Below are 20,497 nucleotides of genomic sequence, written 5' to 3'. Positions count from 1 at the left end.
CATTGTGTTTACCATCATTTATTTGAAAACCCGACCAGTTGCACTGGTCACACACAGCTACACCATGCTGCCCATACAGCAGAACTGGTAAAACAGGTGGTTAAATGTCCAGACACACAAGACTATGTACAACCCTTCTGCACGCCCCAGGCCCAGCATTAGGAGGCGGCCGGGCCAGGTGCCCCAGGTGCCCCAGGCGCCCCCTCCGCCCCGGGAGCGACCACGCTCTGCTCCTCCTGCTTCCTCCGCTTCAGGAGTTTCTTCTTCTTCTTCTCCTCCTTCTCGATGTCTTTGATCATATCCAGAAACTTGGGGCTGCGCGGGTCCATGGCGTAGCCGAAGCGCTCCCTGGCTTCGGCCAGCAGCCGGTCCCGCTTGGCCTTCTCCGCCTTCTTCTTTTCCCTGGCCTCCCGGGTCTCGCGACGCCAGTTGGCCACCATCTGTGGCATCTTGGCCATGTTTGCAGCGATCACTTTCTCTCTGAGGGATGGACACAAGGTGAACACAGAACAATCTGATTTACAGTGTCATTGAAAAGATTGAAATTTAATATTAAAAAATTAAAGCTTAACCCTTTCATGCACGCATTATGAAAAAAAGTGTCTAGATTTTTTTAGTATTGATTTTCTTACTCTACATGAGCCCAATATTGAAAATCAGTTGGAATTTTTTAAAAATATGCTTTTATATAGAAGTTACGTTATTGTCCACGTATGTGGACAGTGCGCAACAAAGGGGTAAAAAAGAAAAAATGTAATGACAGAAAATGTGGAAACTATGGCCCTCTATTTCCTCCATACTACCCACCCAGCCCTCTACTACCCCCATACTACCCACCCACCTCTCTACTACCTCCATACTACCCGCCCAACCCCTCTACTACCCCCATTATTGCTCACCGACCCTCACCCACCCCTCTACTACCCCCATATTACCCACCTCTACTACCACCACTACCCAACCACCCCTCTACTACATCCATACTACCCATCCCTCTACTACTAACCCACCCACCCCTCTAGTACTCTCATACCCACCCCTCTACTACCCACCCACCCCTCTACTACCACCATATTACCATACCACCTTGGCATTACCACATGTAATTAGGTCATTATTTATAAATATGTTTACCAAATGTTTGTTTCTTTGCAATTTAAAGCAATTAAAATCATATTTGAAAAAAAAAAAAAAAAAAAAGTCCTAGTTACAAAATCTAATTTTTGGCCATTTAACTCCTCTGTTGCGCAACGTCCACATACGTGGACAGTTGCTTTTTGTGGTCTACAAACTCTATTTTACATCCGATTTAATCTCTGAAAACATAGAGTTGTTCAACACACTCTCCTGTACAGCATAATATTTTTTACATGATTTTGCCTTCTTGAGTACTAGCTTTTTACAGATATGCCTGGAGCATTCAGCATATGGCCATTACTGTCACTCATGTTGAATTGATGATGTCATCAAGCAGTCAATATTCCAAATATAAGATGATACATATTGTTAATATATTGCCAAGGACCTACTAAAACTGCCCTGAAGTGGATTGGTGTATATCAACATGATAAATAAGTAGAAAACAGAGTTAAAGTTACTGTCCACGCATGTGGACGTTGCGCATGAAAGGGTTAATCAACTTTGTTAGCGCTTTGAACCACAGCAAAACCAAATGATCTGGTAGTTATTTGGATTTGGGTAATTGAGACCTTGGTCTGAATGAATTACATGTATCAAACTACTTGAATCTGACAACTAAATCAATAGGTATATAACGTATATTCTGTCCATTAACACACTCACATTGCATTTTCTGTACCATATCCCTTAAGAGCTTTTTAAAAAAAACTTCATCACTTTTCTTTCGAGGATCTTATACAACCATAATGTACCGCTCACAACACACCCATATGAAACTAGAGGTATTGCATAATGCAGAATAGTGTTGCTACCTGCTACACAAAGAAAAAGTAAATTTCCCATGTTCTCTCCATGCCACTCCTTGCACAGTGTCCCTAAATAATACCTAGCAGTCAGCGGGGCCTACTCTGCACACATTTTCAGGGCCAGTGCTTGGTAGACCTCTGAATGTCTGTTGGTGTGTAAACGTAACAAATCTGTATACTAGATCCTGTTCCCAAAACGGATTAAATGAACAGGTTTTCCTGTACACATCCGCATGCATGCAATGAGAAGGTCCAAGCAGTTATTGAAAGGTGTCGGCTGCAGTGCCCCCTATGTGTATTTCAAATTAGGTGTGCATACAAAGACTGGCGGGCGGCACGTCAAATTCCGTACACCTTGAACTTCTGCATCGACATCTTAACACATGCATGTCCTGAGAGTGAAAATTGTGAAAATCCCCCTTCTGCTGTTTCCTCGAGTAAGACACGTAACAATGTCAACGTAAAGTCATGTGAGTCAGTGTTACTGCAAGTGTGGGTACCTGATCTGCATGGGTTACCAGATCTGCATGGCGCGTCATAATAGATGATTTGTCGCCACCTCATTGGTCTAAAGCCGAGAGTAGAATTCGGCGGGGTTAGAAGCATAGCTGCTCAGGCGATGCCTGAAGTTAAAGTTTTAATATTTTAATATTTATAGAGGACCCTTTCACAACATGGCAAGTTCAATGCGGGGTTCAATGTCATTGATTCATTCGACGACGAAGACGAAGGTGACAACCGCGATGGAGTTATCTGACTCGAGACCGGACAATTATTATTACAAGGTAAGGCATTATTCGTTGTAAAAGTATGTGCTACAGCGAAAGTGTAGTTTTATTGAGAAAAGAATCAGTTAGCAGTGAAATAGCCATCCAAGTTTAGCGTTATCGTGGTAAAGGTGAGCACAGAGAATGTCTAATAAGGGTGAGCATGTCACATTCAAACCTCATCGCGGTGAAACGTGTTTGAAATAGCTACTATTCTGACTATTGGGTTTATTTTTTGAGACCAAAGGTGTCGTAGCCTACTGCTAATTGTGTGGACTCGAAATGTAAAGTATAACTGTGCTTTAGATGCGTTAGCGTAAATCGCTATTAGCATCCTAAACATAGAAAATAAATTAGCTTGCCACTGCTGTGTAATGACATGGTATCCCTGGAAATGCTTTAAAAACCTGACCAGTCAACGTGGTACACTTCTTAAGACCCCATGCATGGTGTTTCAACTATGTTGAGTCGAAATTTGAAGTATAAACATGCTTTAGGCGTGTAAACAGACCTGTCGTGATTTTTGCAAGTTAAATACAAGGAGGTGAATGGACATTTTAGTTACGTCTTTTCCAAGGGCTAGGGATCTCTCAAAATGTATTTAGTCTTTGATCAGACTTCTTGGGTATCTTCCTTATACCACATAGATATAGTTGCTACAGTTTGGAGTTGAAAATTCGAAGTGTAAATATGGTTTACATGTGTAAACAGGACACCTGATGTGTAATGTATGTTAATGAATACGTATTATTGTGTACAGTAATGGGCTATTAGTAGGATCTAAACAGTTGATGTGTATTAGATGGTTAGTGATTGAAATCTTATCTCTTCTAGAAAATGGAGCCCATTTTCCGCTTTGAGAAGGACTCAACGTCAGAGTTGACCCCTCCATAAAGGTAGTGGTCTCTGCCACTGCCCTGGTAAAGAACTCCGAACTGGTGCGCTCTGAGGCGAGGGCTAGAAGAAGGGAGGTGACCCCACCAACCACCGGCCAGCAAGCTGCAGCTCGGCCAGTGCAGGGGTCAGACATTCCAGTGGCTACTCGGCAACGACGTGGGATACGCTGTGACCATCATTGTATCCCACAAGGGAGAGAGAGAAGCAGGGGGCAAACCTGAAGAGGTATGTGCTGACCAGGGATGTGGAAAAGGCAGCCCAAGCAGCACAACCGCTCCTGGGCACTGTCGGTCCACCTGTTGATGAGGGTCCATCGGATGCCACTCTTCTCGCTGCCGCCATGGAGGTTGACTCGTGCAGGCATGCCCCACCAGCCGTGACCCCTTCTCCCTCTCCCAGCCACCAGAACGTCCCCTTCTGGACACACCAGCCTCTGGCGCTCAGGTATGCTAAGCGATGACTTATTGTACTGTAGTGTGTGTGTGTGTCTGTGTTACCTTCAGTGCAGTACACTAAGGCCCTGTTTACACGTCAATGTTTTTTTGCAAACGGTGATTTATTTCATCGGTTAGAAAACGTAGCAATTCTGCATGATTTTGACGACCAGCGACAGCGCAATAACCTGTGCCAAATAGTCTAGGCTACTTTTAAATCCACCACCTCCCCCTGCTAGAATAGCTAATGAACACGTACTGTAGACTAATCAACTTAATGCAGAACTATATCCATGCGCATACATTTTGATTGAGCAGGAGAGATGGTCTGATACGCACACAGGCATGCAACTAGGCTACATTCTATCCCATAAAAAATAACTCAATTTAGGCCACTTGTGCTACACAGTAAGCAATAATACAGCACAGCGCACATTCAATGCATGAATGACAGCGTGCTCTCTCCTGTCTCTCTTTCATAGTTCATTGCTTTATTAAGAATGTAGTTGTCCCCCGAAAAGGGGGGGTGGTGGTGGGCCAAAAACAAAATGGGTGTGTGTCACCATGCTGTACGTATGAAGAGCTCTTTTCCAAAACGCTATAAATCCATTTTTGAAAATATTAAAAAGTCATGTTATTTAATTGTGTATTTCACTTAATTTCAATAAAAATGCAGATGTTTTGTTTTGATTTAGTAAAGATAAATCCACTAAACATAATCCAATACAGTTTCACTGAAATTACTTGAAAAAAAAATAAAAAAAAATGATTTGTAAAAATTTATTAAAATGGTGGATTTGGCGTTTTGGAAAAGAACTCTTCGTATACTAACTAATATCTTCAGAGTTTGTCTTCCACAGATTTTTTTTTCTAGCAAGACCACCCTTGTCAGTCACTCCGCATTACTCCCGGCAGAGACAGGTGTCTTGTCCTACTAACACCCCACCCGTGGCCTGCACCTTGACGTGGTGAGTGGGCTTTTCAACTACACAGGTTTTACTTTCATGTTCCCACTGATAAGTTAAACACTATTCCCAAGATTGTTGTTATTTCACGGCAGGCCTCAACGAAAAAGACACCTACGGCTTTCACTCTGCATTACCCGGTAGAGACAGGTGTAATTACAATCTAGAGTACAATGTCTACCTAACTACTTGTGGATGATGTTACATGGCTTAAAATTCCAGACATGATAAAGTCATTAGAGAAAAAAATGGGTTAGTTTAGGCTTCTCCGACTCACTACCATTTGAAATTATTGACTGGGAGAGCCCCCACCCCCTTGCCCTTCTCAAAATGGTACTGGCAGGAACACAGTACCCTATGAGCCCGACGAACGCAAAGTGCGTCAAAAAACGCACACGTTCTTCTTTGTTACATTGCTCCGCGATTATTAGTCACAGTGAGATGAGACTTATATTGCACGAAAGAGCAGAACCGGGGCTTTCCAACGAGACTAGACACTTGTCTGTACGATCAAGTATGAAAATAAAATAAAATCATGAAGTTAAGTCAAAGTATATGATATTTACAGTCTACATTACTCTACGTTCACCCACGCATCCAGAACTCTCGCTTGAATTACTCGCGGACCCCTTATCGCACAGACAAGACACGCATATCAAATGAAAGAGGAGAAGCAGAGCTTTCCATTGATATCAAATACATTGATCATTTCGTATTATAAAATCAGACGAAGTGACAAACAAATAATAATGTCATATAGCTTCGGCTACCATTACTCTTGTTTGATTTACTCGTGAAACCGCCATCAGAAAGATATGGCACGCATGTCAAATGAGAGAGGAGAGCCTATGTTCATAATCTAATGTTATCATGTGTTTCTCTATGGCAAGTCACGTTCATAATACGGTTTTGAGATCCTAGCAAAACTCCTGTATGGTATCCAATTCAAGACTCATACTGCATCCAAATTTGTTTGACAAATAAACACTTTTTTACATTTACTTTGTTCATTGCAATGCAGTAAAATATATTATAGAGAATCATCATCTGTGCACGACATGTGTGCTACCACGCAAACAAGTCAGGTCAGATCAGCTAGTGTCACAAATATGAAGTGCAAAAAGTGTCAAAAAGTCATTTCTCAGCACTAAATAAAAATTGACATTTATTTCTGGAAGGCACACACCACATATTTCAGTAAATTGCTCAGCCCCAAAGTATACCTCCACCATGGTTCTTATATTGCCATTTTCGGGACAGTCAGGCCTACATAACCATGCAAGTCATGTCGAGCTGTTAGCTTGCGGTGGTGAGATGCACGTCAAAATGTAAGAATTTGTATAGTACCCTTTTCAAATTTGTATTATTTAAAAATCTAAATCAAATCAATGCAAGTATTTATACATGATATTGTGGCAGATCTGGGTAGCCTAGACTGTGCTGAAAAAAAAAAAACAATATGTAGCATGTGTGAATGGCACTTACAATCACCAGAAAAAATGTTTCTAACTAGAGGTAGAAAAATGCCCTTACAGCTTAAGGGCTCATAGGGTTAAGTCAGTTAACTTGAATGTGTAGATAGGCTATAGCATTCAGACTGGATACCTAAACATTAAATGCATGCTATTTTTTTTCTTTCTAATTAATAGTTTGTCTGAAGCCTTATAATGTGACCAGCTAATCGACAGGACATAGTGTGCTAAACTATCTTTTCTTCATTTTAATTTAATTTTACAGACAGAGGTGAGGCAGACAATGATGCAGGGAGTGCAGAGAGAGGAGACATATTGTGGAGGGAAATGGAGAGAGGAGATCAGGAAAGAGGAGGGAAAGAAGTAAGACAACAGAGAATGAAGGAACAGAGATGGGCTAATCTGTGTGAGAGGGAACAGAGAGATTTCAACCATATTATTCCTTGAGTCTATTTAGCAAAGAACTTAAATCAATATATGCATTGATTAGTGATTGCGTGACCTGTGAGGGAAAAATCAGTGATACCCTTGGTACAATCAAATGATAACCTATAAAGAATATCAGGATACACATACACCGATATGCTGTGATTCGCCTTACAGTGACTGCGTCATGGTCCAGGGGTGCGTTTCCCGATAACGATGGATAGACAAACTTATGAGGGTTTTCTACGATTCATCATAAGATCGATCGTTTGGTTTTTCTGACTGTTTCCCGAACATGCTCGTAGCGTGAACGCGCGTGCACCACTCTTAAGATGCTCTTAAGGGAGCTGTCCACGTTAAAAGTTCTGAAATATCCCCTAATTTGGTGGTGATGTCAGGTGACTGCACGTCACAGCTAGGCACCGTCTGAACTTCGGATCTATACATTCGTTTACATCAATACGAAAATAGAAAACCTCTGCATGTAAGCATCTACCACATACAGGCATACATCATTGTTATTACTTAACATTAGATTGTTGCACCATTTTTATGTTTGTTGGAAGATGTAACATAGCCTATTTAGTCCGTGAGCCAGAGGGGTTGGTCGTTACCGAAAAAGTGGCAAAGGCTACCATACCTTTTCTGAAAGCCTGGGATCTCAGCTTTTCAATGATGTATGATGGCCATCTGACAAAAGTAGCTGTTTTGAGTTATGATGCATAATGTAAACTAAGGTTGAAGAAATAATGCGTATAAATCAAGCAGAACACTGAAATATTTTATTTTGTTATGTTTGGTATCATTTTAAAGGGGAGACTATGAGCTTTCATTTAAATCCTTTTGTGAACATTTTGGATAAGTACAGCCAACCCTGGAGCTCTTCAAACCTTTAATCACACACATTTTCCTGCCATTTCCCTGCCATCTTTTGTCTTTTAATCCTGTGGCACCTGGGAGCATCAGAGAAACAACATTCAAACACTGAAATACTGGCAGGACCCTATGGATTCAGAAAATGTATCATTTACCCATATTATCTGATTTGGAGGGGATGATTTTCCGTCTTATATAAGACATGGCGTTTTTTCAAAGACATAAACAGTAGTGTACTATTACCCTTAAGGTTAATTTGTTGATATGTCGAGTTGAAAGTCTGAGGTAAATATATTTGAAATAATAATTATTGATACAGATCATTTTGAAAAAGTTGTTATACAGTGCAACACACTGACATGAGGAGTGACACAGTCCCTCTTGCATGAGCAGGACAGAAACTCAAGTACTGCTTCGGGACCAATGGAGACATTGAACCAGTCTATGGAGAGCTGTAAGTCACCATCTTGGTCCAATCTAGACCACCCATGCTCAACTGGGGAAGGAACTTCAGGGTTGTTCTCGAGGCATCTTCTCCAGATAGCACCTTGATAGTTAGCTCTGAGACCGTGCTTCCTGAGAGAATCCGAGCATGGAGTTAACTGCCAGGATTCTACGCCTTTCTTTGCACAAAAAAAGTGCATACTTCATTTCATTGATGTTGGTGATTCTGGAATTGGAGCTGTACATTTGACATGTGAACTCCTTTAAGGCTGCATACAACTCAGGTGTCATTGCCCAGTCTGCCCCAACCTTCTGAAAGGTCTCACAGAAGTTTTCATTCTTCTGAAAAAGTTTTAGGGCTGACACTTTACCATGGCCTGCAAATGCACTTAAGGTATCGCAGCCTGTGTATACGTGTATTTTCTTGCCTGAGAACAAGACATTCATTTTTTTATGTAAATTCAAAGAAAGTGGGGACCTGATATAAATGATATGTGGTGGATACGTATTAAGGACCTTTTTAACTATCTAAAAATGCTGAGAATGCTGAATAACAACTTTTTCAAAATGATCTGTATCAATAATTATTATCTAAAATATATTTACCTCAGACTTTCAACTCCACTTATCAACAAATTAGCCAAGGGTAATAGTACACTACTGTTTATGGCTTTGAAAAAATGCCATCTCTGATACAAGACTGTAAATCCCCCCCTCCAAATCAGATAGTATGGGTAAATGATACATTTTCTGAATCCCTAGGGTCATGCCAGTATTTCAGTGTTTGGATTTTGTTTCTCTGATGCTCCCAGGTGCCACAGGATTAAAAGACAAAAAATGGCAGGGAAATGGTAGGGAAATGTGTGTGATTAAAGGTTTGAAGAGCTCCAGGGTTGGCTGTACTTATCCAAAATGTTCACAAAAGGATTTAAATGAAAGCTCAGAGTCTCCCCTTTAAAATGATACCAAACATAACAAAATAAAATATTCCAGTGTTCTGCTTGATTTATACACATTATTTCTTTAACCTTAGTTTACATTATGTGTCATAACTCAAAACAGCTACTCTTGTCAGATGGCCATCATACATCATTGAAAAGCTGAGATCCCAGGCTTTCAGAAAAGGTATGGTAGCCTTTGCCACCTTTTCGGTAACGGTTTCCATAATTTGAGGCCTTGGCTCACGGACTAATTAGGCTTTGGCTAGCTCTTAATCGTGCCCCACTGAAGTTAAAGCTAACCCACTTGTGAGAGCACGGTGTGCTGCCTGCAATAACGTTTCGAGATGTCACGCAGACGTTTGAAGAAAGAGGTTGAGTAAGAAAATTAGGAAATGTGTAGGCTTGAATAGGCTACTGTAACATATAGCCTAGACTTAGATTTTGACGCAGCACAGACTAAAACCTCATGTTCCTTTCTCTGTTTTTATCTCATAGGCCTAATAAAAGATAGCCTGCACAAAGATAATGACAAACTTTTCTGGCAACGTCTCATTTCATAATTTGTTAGGCTGTTTTTGTCATCACAAGTGAATACAATAAAGAATGGTAACACAAGTTGGATAATTATATTCTGAGTTGTAATCCCCCTGCATATCCTGCTGGTGACTCCACTGAGGCATATGCGTTAAGACGCTCTTAGTCAGTAACGAGAACCCTGGAGCACTCATAGATCTACGAGTGTTTTCACAATGCTCTTAAGTTACGATGGTTTCGGCAAAGAGTCAGAAAACCTTAAGACGTTCGTAAGAGGGACTTTACGATCATCTTAGGCTTACGATGCTTTCGGGGAACGCACCCCTGGTCATAGAGTTTATAGTTTACCCCGCCTCTTTTTTTTACCACTACACCCCTGCCGATAACTTAACCTTGTATTGTTTTTATTTGACACTTCTTCTGTTTCGGTAACTGGTGTGTAGATTGCAAATCACGTGTTGTATGATGATAGAAATGTTCTTAATGTCCTTCGTTGTAATCTAACTCATTGTATTGACCAAGTCGTGTGTGCAGAAGGTGTAGTGACGCAATGGTATTATGATACGATGCAAGGTATAAATACGTGTGTGAGAAACTACTGATTGTTTCTTGGGTGCACAGACTTTGTCTATAATATGTATCCTGATTGCCTGATGCTTATGAGACCTCTTTGGGCAGAGATGAATAACCTACTAAGACAAAAACCTTATTTCAGACTCTGTTATAGACCTTTAGGTTAAATTTCTTCCACAGTTTTTAAAGCCAGTTAAAAACACTGATTGTTTGTTGGTTTTATTTTCACAGGTTGACAGGCCTCAATGAACAGTGGACAGTGAGACGGTGCTAGACAGTGGTCTACCTTTGGACTTGCACCAACGAGACATGGACACTGAAACTTGATTTCTCTTAATGAATATCTTTACAAGATGCAACACACATTGTAAAACGCTTTACACACTAATAAACATGTCAACCGTTGTTTTCTCTGGAATTGATTTGTTTGATATTGGTGGTAATGGATTTCCAGATGTATGGACAAGCTACATTTTACATGAATAGCTAACTAATCAATGCAATAATAATGTTCCCTTTGATTTCAGATTTTTAGCATGAGAAATGCAAATGATTTAAGTTTCCACTGTGGTATACCCCCATGATTAGTCATAGTCATGTTTTGGTAAATCCAACATGTAGTAGGTTTTTTTCCACATAATTACTAGGCTGTTGCCTTATCTATCCAGTAGATGGCAGTCCAGGATAAGAAATAGAGCCTACAGATTGAAGTTAGAAGACGTGCACAAATGCTTTTTTTGTTTACATTACAAAGACGTTAGGTAACGCAGTGCATCGATGTTCGATGTTTCGAGGTTTGTCAGGTTAGAAGAAGTGTGCAATTTCATACAGCAAGAAATGCGTTTTCATTATTATTATTATTATTATTATTATTATTAAAACGGCAGTTCCTTATGGCATAAAAGGTAGGTAAACACAGTGTATCGATGTTTGTTTAAGTTACAAAAACGATAGGTAAAGCAGTGCATCAATGTTTGGTGGCTAGCTGGGTAGGCTACTTCTATGTTTCAAGCTTTGACAGGTTAGAAGCAGTTTGCAATCTAATACGGCAAAAAATGCTTTCTTTGTGAAAATGTTACATTCTCATGACGAAAACGGTAGGTAAATACAGCGTATCGGTGTTTGAAATTACAAAAAAGGTGTCAGTGCATCGTTGTATGGTGGCTAGCTGGGTAGTTTTGACAGGCTAAACATTTGTTATTTAATACAGCAACAAATATTTTCTTAGTTTAATTCACAAATCCAGTGGGTAAAACAATAAGCTTGTCTACGTGTTGTGGCCAGGTTGTGGTAGCTAGTAGTCGGCTAGCCGGCTAGTTTAATATTTTGAAAACGCTCGTGCGTCGCTGTACGTTGGGTCCTTCAACAGAAATCAATAAACACAGGCGAATTATCGAACAGCAAACAACATTCTGACCAATGAAATTCTCGAAGTGTAACGGCTAATAGACCAATCAGAATGTCTTTGATGACGCGCCATGCAGATCTGGTAACCCATGCAGAACAGGTACCCACACAAGCTTCACGTTACAAAACGTTAACACTAGACAAGAGCACTGTTGATCTTCACACTTTTGACATATTTATATGACTGCACTAGTCGTGCACTACATGTACACACGGTAGTGATTTAACGAGGCCCCAAGGACAACTTTGTTGTTGCCATACGATTATGTTGTATGCTAATGATTATGTTTTTGCCTCATGATGGAACATGTATCACAAGGCTAGCTAGCTTAGCAATTACGGTACCTTGCCGCACGTTTAGCTGCCAGTTCCTTATCCTTGGCAGCGATATTCTGCAACATTTCTTCCAACGACGGATGCCATTGCTTTTCTTCCGCTATAATTTCCTCAAGTTGTTTGGGACTTGGCCAAAGTGTCTCAGGGCTGATACCAGAGGCCAAGCCGTGCCGTCCGAAGAGTTTGCGGTCATACTTAGCGGTTTTCTGCCATTCGGGAGTCTTTTCATTCTGTTTATCCGGAACATACGGTTCATTAGTTAGTTTGAAAGGTTTTGCATGGTAGCTGACAAAATGTTGTAGGACACCACAAGAACAAATCCTCGGAGCAAATGCATTTAAAGAAAAAGATATGGTTTCGGTAAATAATGCCGTCCTCCTGCCCAGTATGGAGGCCGCCATCTTTTTTTCTTGAGGTAAGGACCCTACTCTCTGATGTCATGCAGAGATCCATTTGTAGCTGGCAACTTATATGCCTATCTATACATTTTGCCAAATATTGCAACTTGACAATGAGTAGCTTAAATGTCTTTAAATAGACAGTAACAGTGTGATATTAATACAGACCTATATTAATGTTTTAATGTCATGCACACAAGTATAGTTCTAGAGGACTCCTCACAATTGAGGGCCTTGGTTGCATGAATGTGCGTTGCAAATAAACCCGACATAAGTGTGTGTGTGTGTGTGTGTGTGTGTGTGTGTGTGAGTGTGTGTGAGTGTGTGTGAGTGTGTGTGAGTGTGTGTGAGTGTGTGAGTGTGTGAGAGTGTGTGAGAATCAGTAAAAGACCTCTGAAGTTCGCCTACAAAAAGGAACCAAAGCTGTCATCTTTGCCCACATAAGGAGATCTGGGTGTTGATTGAAGCTATGGCAAGTTGCATTGTTAACTCTGGGTAGCAACAATCAAAGTGTGCCGTCTTCAAGTCTACTGACACATGGTTCTGATGTTTCTAGCTATCAGTCAGAAATAAACAGGGCTGTATTACGGTGTGAATTAAACAATCTGGTGTATGTAAGCAAAACAAAAGAAATCGTCTTTGACCCCAGGTCTATAAGTAACCATGAGGTGGTGACTGTAAATGGGGAGGCAGTGAAGCAGGTCTCCACATATAAATACTTAGGTGTGGTAGTGGATTCCCAATTAAAATGGGGCCAGCATATTGAATGTTTAAATGCAAGGATCAGCCAGTGTCTACATTTTTTGAGGAGGTTGAGAGTGTTTGGCATTGAGGAAGAAATAATGTTGGCCTTTAACAAGGCTTCCATTGAATCTATCATTAGATATGGCATTATTGTATGGTTTGGAAACTGTTAAATTGTTAAATTGAAAGGGGAACTGCAAACTCTCATTAAGAGAGCAGGGAAAATAATGGATGCCCCCTCCCATTGCAAGCGCTATTTGATGAAACAGTGAAAAGGCAGAGTTTGAAAATCTTAGAGGATGGCCAACATATTTTGCATGGTGAATATGAGTTACTGCCCTCAGGGAGAAGATACAGGGTCCCGGTTTGTAAAACAAATAGGTTCAAATTTTCAATGGTCCCTTGGTCAATTAGATTACTGAATGATACATCTTAGTGTGTGTGTGTGTGTGTGTGTGTGTGTGTGTGTGTGTGTGGAGGAAGGGGGGCGTTGTTGTCGGGGTGCTTGTGTTAGGTTAATTTTAGGTAATATTTGATGTATGTGGGGTTATTCAGTCTTAATATTTAGGGGGTATGTGCAATAGATATCCAATAGGGGTAGTATTATTGATGATGGGGTGACAGGGTCAAGAGGGAGGGTTGTGTGCACTAAAACAATGGCTGTCTGCTGTGGGGCCATTGCTGTAGGCAAGCTAGGCTATAGTATATCTGTGTTTACATGTTTTCTTATGTACTTTATGTTTCTTGTGTGTTCCCTCTGTGGTACCTAAGTCTAGTCTAACTTTTGTTTTTTGTAGGCTACATTGTAAACCACACCCTCTCTTGTCCATGCAAAATTTCTCTCCTGTAGAGACAATAAAGGCGAATTATTATTATTATTATTATTACATACTGTAGATCACAGTATCCACTCGTAGGCAGAGGACAAAACTGTATAACGCAAAACGTCTGCATTTCCAATTTCTTCGCCCCGCAAGAGTTTAACAGGTGCGATAATTCAAGAGCCCCATGTTATTTTCCCATAGAAAAAAATCTCAAGATACCGGATCTCCTTATTTGGGCAAATATGGCTCACCTATGCCCTTGGAGCCTTGGAGTGTATCTAATATAGGCGGGCCAGAGGCGAGCTAAACAGATGACGATGGTGCTGCGATGTTGAAGTCTGGAATCAGTCCTTAAACAGTGGTGTTATCCAATTGCATGCAGTGATTAATTTAAATACATGCATGGTGCAGCCCCTCGAGTTGGGCCATGTTCGTTAGCTGACTCTAAATCTGTCTAGATTTGGATCTGGATTTCCAGGCTATCGTTTAATTGTTACTAAATTGAAAATATGTTCAAATTTAAATTAGCACATGCAAGTTATCCCAACACCTGCAATGGACTTTTTCATTTGTCATGCAGAGGCCAACTAAAGGTTTAGGCCTGTAGCAATTATTCTTCCTCACAATCTTTTAGCAGAATAGCAGTTCTTCTGTTAATGACACCACACAAAAATTACTTCATACATTATGTGTCTTAGTACTACGACAAGTCACAGTTAATTATATTTCTTCAGTCATTCATTCATTCCTTAATTCACTCACTCACTCACCAACCCATTTAATGAAAAGCTGTTAGAAATGTTTGTAGGTAGTGGAAGATCACCTTAAAGCCCAAAATTTTAAATTTCAAGCATTTGAAATGTCAATTTGATCATTTCTGTTTGGCAGTGTCATACGCTTCAGGATCAAGTTTTTTTTTTTAAAGATCCCCAAGCTGATTGGACCTCATTCCTCCATGCTGAGATGGCACTGGTTGTTAGTAGATGAGGCCCAACACAAGTACCAACTCTTTAACACCTCCTTTCAGTCATTGTATTGCTTTTTATGTGGGTTGAGGGTGGGAAAGGGGGGCAATTAATTTAAAAACATACATACAATTTCGGGAGGGAAAAAAGGCCTCTTTGTTTTAATTTCTCTTTTCCTTCCTCTTTCATCAGAACCCCCCCCCCCCCCCCCCCCCCCCCCCCCCCCTTCTTACCAACTCCTCTTTTATTTTTTATTTTCTCTTCCAGAAGGAGAGATGGAAACAAATGGAGTGGAGGTTTGGGTTGGGGGGGCTGAGGGGGGTGGGGTTGCGCTCTTGAGTGCAGTACTTAGTGAGACAGATGCCACAGCTTTTGTGTGGCACCGAGCGTGCAAAGCCCTCCGTCGTCATTAAAGATGTATGGTTCCCATGGCAGGGGGAGGAGAGGGGGCAAGGGCGGGGGTGGGCATGACATGGGCTTCATTTGGGCATGTTTGGTGCCAAGCAGAGAGCTTTAGGGATCAACTCAACGTCACTCGCTGGCAAATAGGCCTCGTTAGTGCTCCAAATCCGAAGGATGAGGAATGCACAGGTTTATCCATGCTGAGTGGGTGGGACAGACGTAGCAGATAATTCATTAAATAGAGAAGACAGGCAAGTGATGTGAGGAGTGGCTGTATGCACTTGCGTGAATATTTCTGAATGACAGAGAGGGGGGGGGGGGGAAGTCAGCATCTAGCTATCCTATTTAACATGTTTCTGTGATGACCAGGTAAAAAGAGTTGTGTACGCCCATCAACCGATGTATACCTCCTGTGATTTTTGACGTACACCTGACTCTGGTTTGACAACCCTGTCAATCCTCGTATCAGCTGTTTGTGGATTGAGGTCACCATGGTTGCATCCCTCCTTAACGCTGCCTCTCAGGCCTTCAGATGTGTGGGAAATGTTTTGGCATGCGCTTGGCATACAAAGGGGGAGGGGGGGGGGGGCTAAGGGTGCCGATGGGTAGTGGGGCCGCGCTGCCGCTGCCACACCGTTCATGGCGCCCTATGGAGAGGAGGAGAGCTGGGATTATATGGGTTGTGCACTGTGGGCTAACCCCATTGAGCGTGCCCAGTGAGCCTATCCATATGGCCGTGTGATCAAATATTTAAACGCTTCCACATTTTCTATTAGTTCATGCAATATTAACAGAGAAGTTTGCAAAATGTATGTCCACCCTTAGCATTTTTTTTTTTTTTTTTTTTTTGCTATTTCTCAAATTTGATCAATCCCATCTGCTGTCTGGTTGCTTATATTGCCATAGTATTGATGCTTCAGACATTACAGTAGACTGCAGTAAATAGTCCAAACTTGCATAACCTAGAGCGAATACCTCTTATAAACATAAGAATAAGTCTTTTAATAATGATTTTCCTCAAGACATATCCATAAACATGATGTTATCAGTGTCTAAAGGATTTACAACTCTGCTATTTCACATCGGAGCATAGGTCCTCTTTCTTTTCATTCAGATTAATAGACAGACAGAAAAGCAGACACACAAACACACACAGAGAGGGAGAGGGAGAGAGAGAGAGACGCTAAAACATTTGGCAGCATTTAAATAGCACAGTCAGCATTTGCATAGACCCAAACCACGTTATTATAAACAAAAGAATATAGTTTTCCCAAGTCGTAGATAAACAATGGAATGCATTGCTCTGGATTTGGCACCATCCAAGGATTTTGGCGGCAAAGCCCCTTCCATTTGCAGGGAGAAAGAACAACAAGGACAAACTCGAATGAAATTGCACCATACACTGGGGCTAAAAATAGCCGTTCTCCTGCATGGGTTAACTGAAAATGATAAAATAGTCGAATTCCTTGTAATGCTTGTTTTGGCCCAGCTGTCTATGCTATTGATTTTCTGCACCCGCTGAAATCATTTTACATCCTGTCCTTGCGTACATACAGGGCTCGGTGCAATGCGCAGGGCTCCAATTACCCATTCATGAGGAATATTTAATTATGGAGAGGGAGAAAGCTAATTAATGTCAGGCATAAACACATGAGTATTGAACTGGAAGCTGGGAGTTGCCGACCAAATGTTCATATGTCTGCGCTCGACAACTCTCGTACGGGGGAACGGCCTCAGCAGTGGACCTTGGTCAGGGCACGGGGGGGGGTCCAGACGGCGCCTGGAAGAGAAGCGGCACAGGGCTCCTGCTGATGATTACAGGTGAGGATTCCTCCTTGTTTGCAGTGTTCCCCCTGCAGGAGTTCAAATACATTCCCAACTCGGCACCGTCTCGTCCAACTGAATCCAACTAATGTTCGGCTTGGAAGGGGGCCCAATATTTGGAACACAGACGTAAGCACGGTTTGGAGAGGGAGGAGGGAGGAGGGGAGGGGAGGCGAGGCGAGGAGTGTTCAGCAGGGAGCTACAGAGAGCTTTACCATAATGGATGTACCACATGGAGCTCCAGTTAGTGCCGTGGTGCAGAGGCTCTGTGGGACACTGAGGCAATCAGCTCGCCTCCATTCCAGCAAAGCTATGAGGGAGAGAGAGGGAGGGAGAGAGAGATTTTAAATGATTGGGCTTTTAAAACATTCATTAGGACTGACCTTATTTTAGGGGTATGCGTGAGTGACCCGTGGGAGCAAGATTTTATTTCCGCTCACTTTGTGGAAAAGATGCACTTAATGTGGCCCAGGGGCCTTAAAGCCACTACACTTGCATTGTAATGACCCCTGTAGTTATTTTGAACTGCTATCGTGTTTTGAGCTGTTGTTCAAACTGCCCCAACAGGAGTAAGTGCAGTGGTACTGAGCCAAGTTGCATCTTTGCACTTCAGAAAAAATGGGGACTGGGGACTAGAATGAGAGAGCTTTTAGTCAGCTGAGGTGGGTTTAATTCATGGATAATTTGCCTAACCCCAGATGTTAAGAAGCATGCTAGCTCACTTAAAGCATTTTAAAGCACTCAAGCATATTTAAATGGTCTTTATTTGATTATGTGGGCGTACAAGGAAAAGGAGATTTGTGGAGACCCCTCTGTTTACACCACGGACCTGTTTAAATGATCACACTATACTTCCATTTTTGACAGACTAGATATCTTAGTTGGTATCCAAATTGGCATTTCATTGTGACTTTCTGTTTTGGTTGAGTCAAGTACACTATCCCACTGTGGCTCGCTTGAACATAAGCTTTATTTTATTTCCCGTACTCAAAATGAAAACGCCATCCATTTCAGCACCTACAACCCCACTCTCTCCCACCACGCTAGAAATCCATTGCCAGTGCTTAACACAATGATGGATACCTCCAGGAGGGGCGAGCGAGGCCCCAGGGCTCTCCTGGCCACTAATTTAAGGACAGATTTATCAAATGCTGAGGCCACACCAGGGCTCCCTGGTTTGATTGGGTGCTGGGGGTTTCCATAAAGATGAATGGCCTAATTAGGAGCCTCTGCGTCCGGGCCCGTCTTCTGCTGAGCAGGGCCTCTCTCCGAGCCGGTGGAAGTCATCCATCAGGGCGAGACGTGGCGGGGTCCAAAAGTGTGTGCAACGTACGTACTTCTCTGCAACGTGCCGCAGCACAGGCCCCGTCTTTGAGTTTGAGTGAGACGATATTGGGGGAAAAAAAGAGAAAAGAAAACCAGTATCATTCCTCCTCTCATAAAGTGTCCCTCTAATGAAGCCGTGATTTTGGCTGCTTCGCCCCGCCGTGTTAATAAATGATTGGGTATTGCGGCAGCCACCCACGCAAGTGTGCGCTAGTTTTTTGCACTTAATCGGCGTGTGTTATTTATGCTATGGGGAGTCTGGCTCGTAGCACCATCCAACGAGAGGTTCCGCTGCCCCCCAGAAACAATCCCAGTGCCAAAGACCTAAACAGTGTTAATGGTCAATAAATGAAATGAAATGTCATGGCTGTCTGGGTGTCTGCTGCTCACTGAAGCCCTGAAAATATCCTGTGCATCTACCGATTTCACTGTACAGTTTAAAGCCATCAGGGAGGCTTATTATATATTTTGACTGATATTGCATCAACAGCCAAGGTATAAAGATGTATGTCTAACCTGAGAGGGTCTAAATCAAATTGAACTTGGGAGATAAATAAACAAACAAAAAAAAATCTAATGATTGTCCTGCAAATCTGATTTGTTAAAGAAAGGATCTGCAGAAACACACACACACACACTCACACACACATGCACACACACAATATCATAACCTATAGGTGCTGAGTCATCCTACACAAACAACACACATAAAAACGAGTCAACAACAGTGCCCGCCGCACCATGCCACACCCTGTCGGGGTATTGTGTAGATAGACGGGGTGCTGAAGAGGGGTGCAGGTGGCACAAAGCTGGCGCAGAAGGCCTGCCATCTCTCCCTCAGCCGCGCCAGCACCATCTGTCATCCATGCGAACATCTGCAAACCCAAGGTGCCCTTGTCACCCAGTGTTACGCCAGCACGTTTGGTGTTTCCATTAGAAGCCTATCCCAATATTTAATTAATTTATTATATCTTTTTTTTTATATACGAAACGCACAATGAACAGCTAATAACAGGTCGATATGGCCGGTTAACAGATATTTTTTATCAATACCAAAGCACACGTGAATGAGCGAGAGAGAGAGAGATCTAGGAAGAGGGAGTGGGGGGCGAGGGGGGATCTCCTGCATTGCTGCTCAGCAAATTCTCCCTTTGTGCCCCAACTGTGTAGGATCAAGTATATAGCCAGACATTAGTAGGAGTTTCACATAAAACAGATCCTATACCCTTTTAGTGTTTCATTTTTATGCTTTCCAAATGAAATCCCTCACCATGTGTAAAAAAAAATTCAGGTTTGCATTTTCTTATTTCCATTCAAATATTCATGTATTTTAAAATTATATTTTGAATCTGAATTAATATTATCTCAACTAATTTGTTTTCTATAGGCCACTAGCTACTGTGTAATATTTAAATGAGTTGACTACAACTGATGTAAATGCTAGTATTTCACCATGAACAAACTCAAATAACAGACATAAAAGTCGCTAACTCACTCTCTCTCTCTCTCTCTCTCTCTCTCTCTCTCTCTCTCTCTCTCACACACACACACACACACACACACACACACACACACACACACACACACACACACACACACACACACACACACACACACACACACTTGTTACCTGTCTTGTTTGTTTGTCTTCACTCTTCAAATTAACCTTTGACCTAATGAGCATTGAGATGATGTCAAGAGACCGTCATGAACAGGCCTTGGCTCAGAAACACGATTATCTGTAGGCAACAGGGATCGGTGATTCATAATGTATATATTGCATTATATGTTACGCAGTAATTCTGAGTTGTTACAAACGATTAAAATGACACTGCTGTGCTGAATGCGTTCCATTTTCTGAAGCGTGAGTGGTTCTGCACAAGGCGGTCCATGGGTACAGTTTCAGGCAAAAGTATATGGAACATAAATTTAGAGCCTTTCTCGTTTCCTGTGTTTGGATTACCGTCCCATGACTGACTAAAAAGCTACAGCATGG

At 41.8% G+C, this 20,497-nt stretch overlaps 1 protein-coding gene and 1 long non-coding RNA gene across 3 annotated transcripts; one reads left to right on the top strand and one right to left on the bottom strand.

Moving 5' to 3' along the window:
* Window positions 1-2: 2 nt before the first annotated feature.
* On the bottom strand, window positions 3-12,445 carry gadd45gip1 (growth arrest and DNA-damage-inducible, gamma interacting protein 1). Its single transcript, XM_062532023.1, has 2 exons — window positions 12,028-12,445; window positions 3-480 (listed from the first exon to the last, which is right to left on the bottom strand). The coding sequence occupies exons 1-2, from the start codon at window positions 12,417-12,419 to the stop codon at window positions 159-161; spliced, it is 714 nt and encodes a 237-aa protein (XP_062388007.1). The 5' UTR covers window positions 12,420-12,445; the 3' UTR covers window positions 3-158.
* Window positions 2,640-10,943, top strand: LOC134076791 (uncharacterized). 2 transcript variants are annotated; one of them, XR_009938627.1, is made up of 4 exons: window positions 2,640-2,731; window positions 3,548-4,054; window positions 4,905-5,012; window positions 10,507-10,943. It is a non-coding gene; the product is annotated as an uncharacterized LOC134076791 (long non-coding RNA). The 2 variants fall into 2 exon arrangements; XR_009938626.1 differs by having other exon boundaries at window positions 4,889-5,012.
* Window positions 12,446-20,497: the final 8,052 nt, after the last annotated feature.

This window comes from Sardina pilchardus, chromosome 3, assembly GCF_963854185.1.
Source record: "Sardina pilchardus chromosome 3, fSarPil1.1, whole genome shotgun sequence".
In the NCBI taxonomy this organism is placed as follows: domain Eukaryota; kingdom Metazoa; phylum Chordata; class Actinopteri; order Clupeiformes; family Clupeidae; genus Sardina; species Sardina pilchardus.
Note: the sequence above shows the minus strand (reverse complement) of the source record. Positions and strands in the feature narration are given on the sequence as shown.

Coding starts and splice junctions, on each gene's coding strand:
- gadd45gip1 (XM_062532023.1), bottom strand. CDS start 12,419: ATGGCGGCCTCCATACTGGGCAGGAGGACGGCATTATTTACCGAAACC. Junction 481..12,027: donor GCAGCTAAACGTGCGGCAAG/GTACCGTAATTG, acceptor TCCATCCCTCAG/AGAGAAAGTGATCGCTGCAA.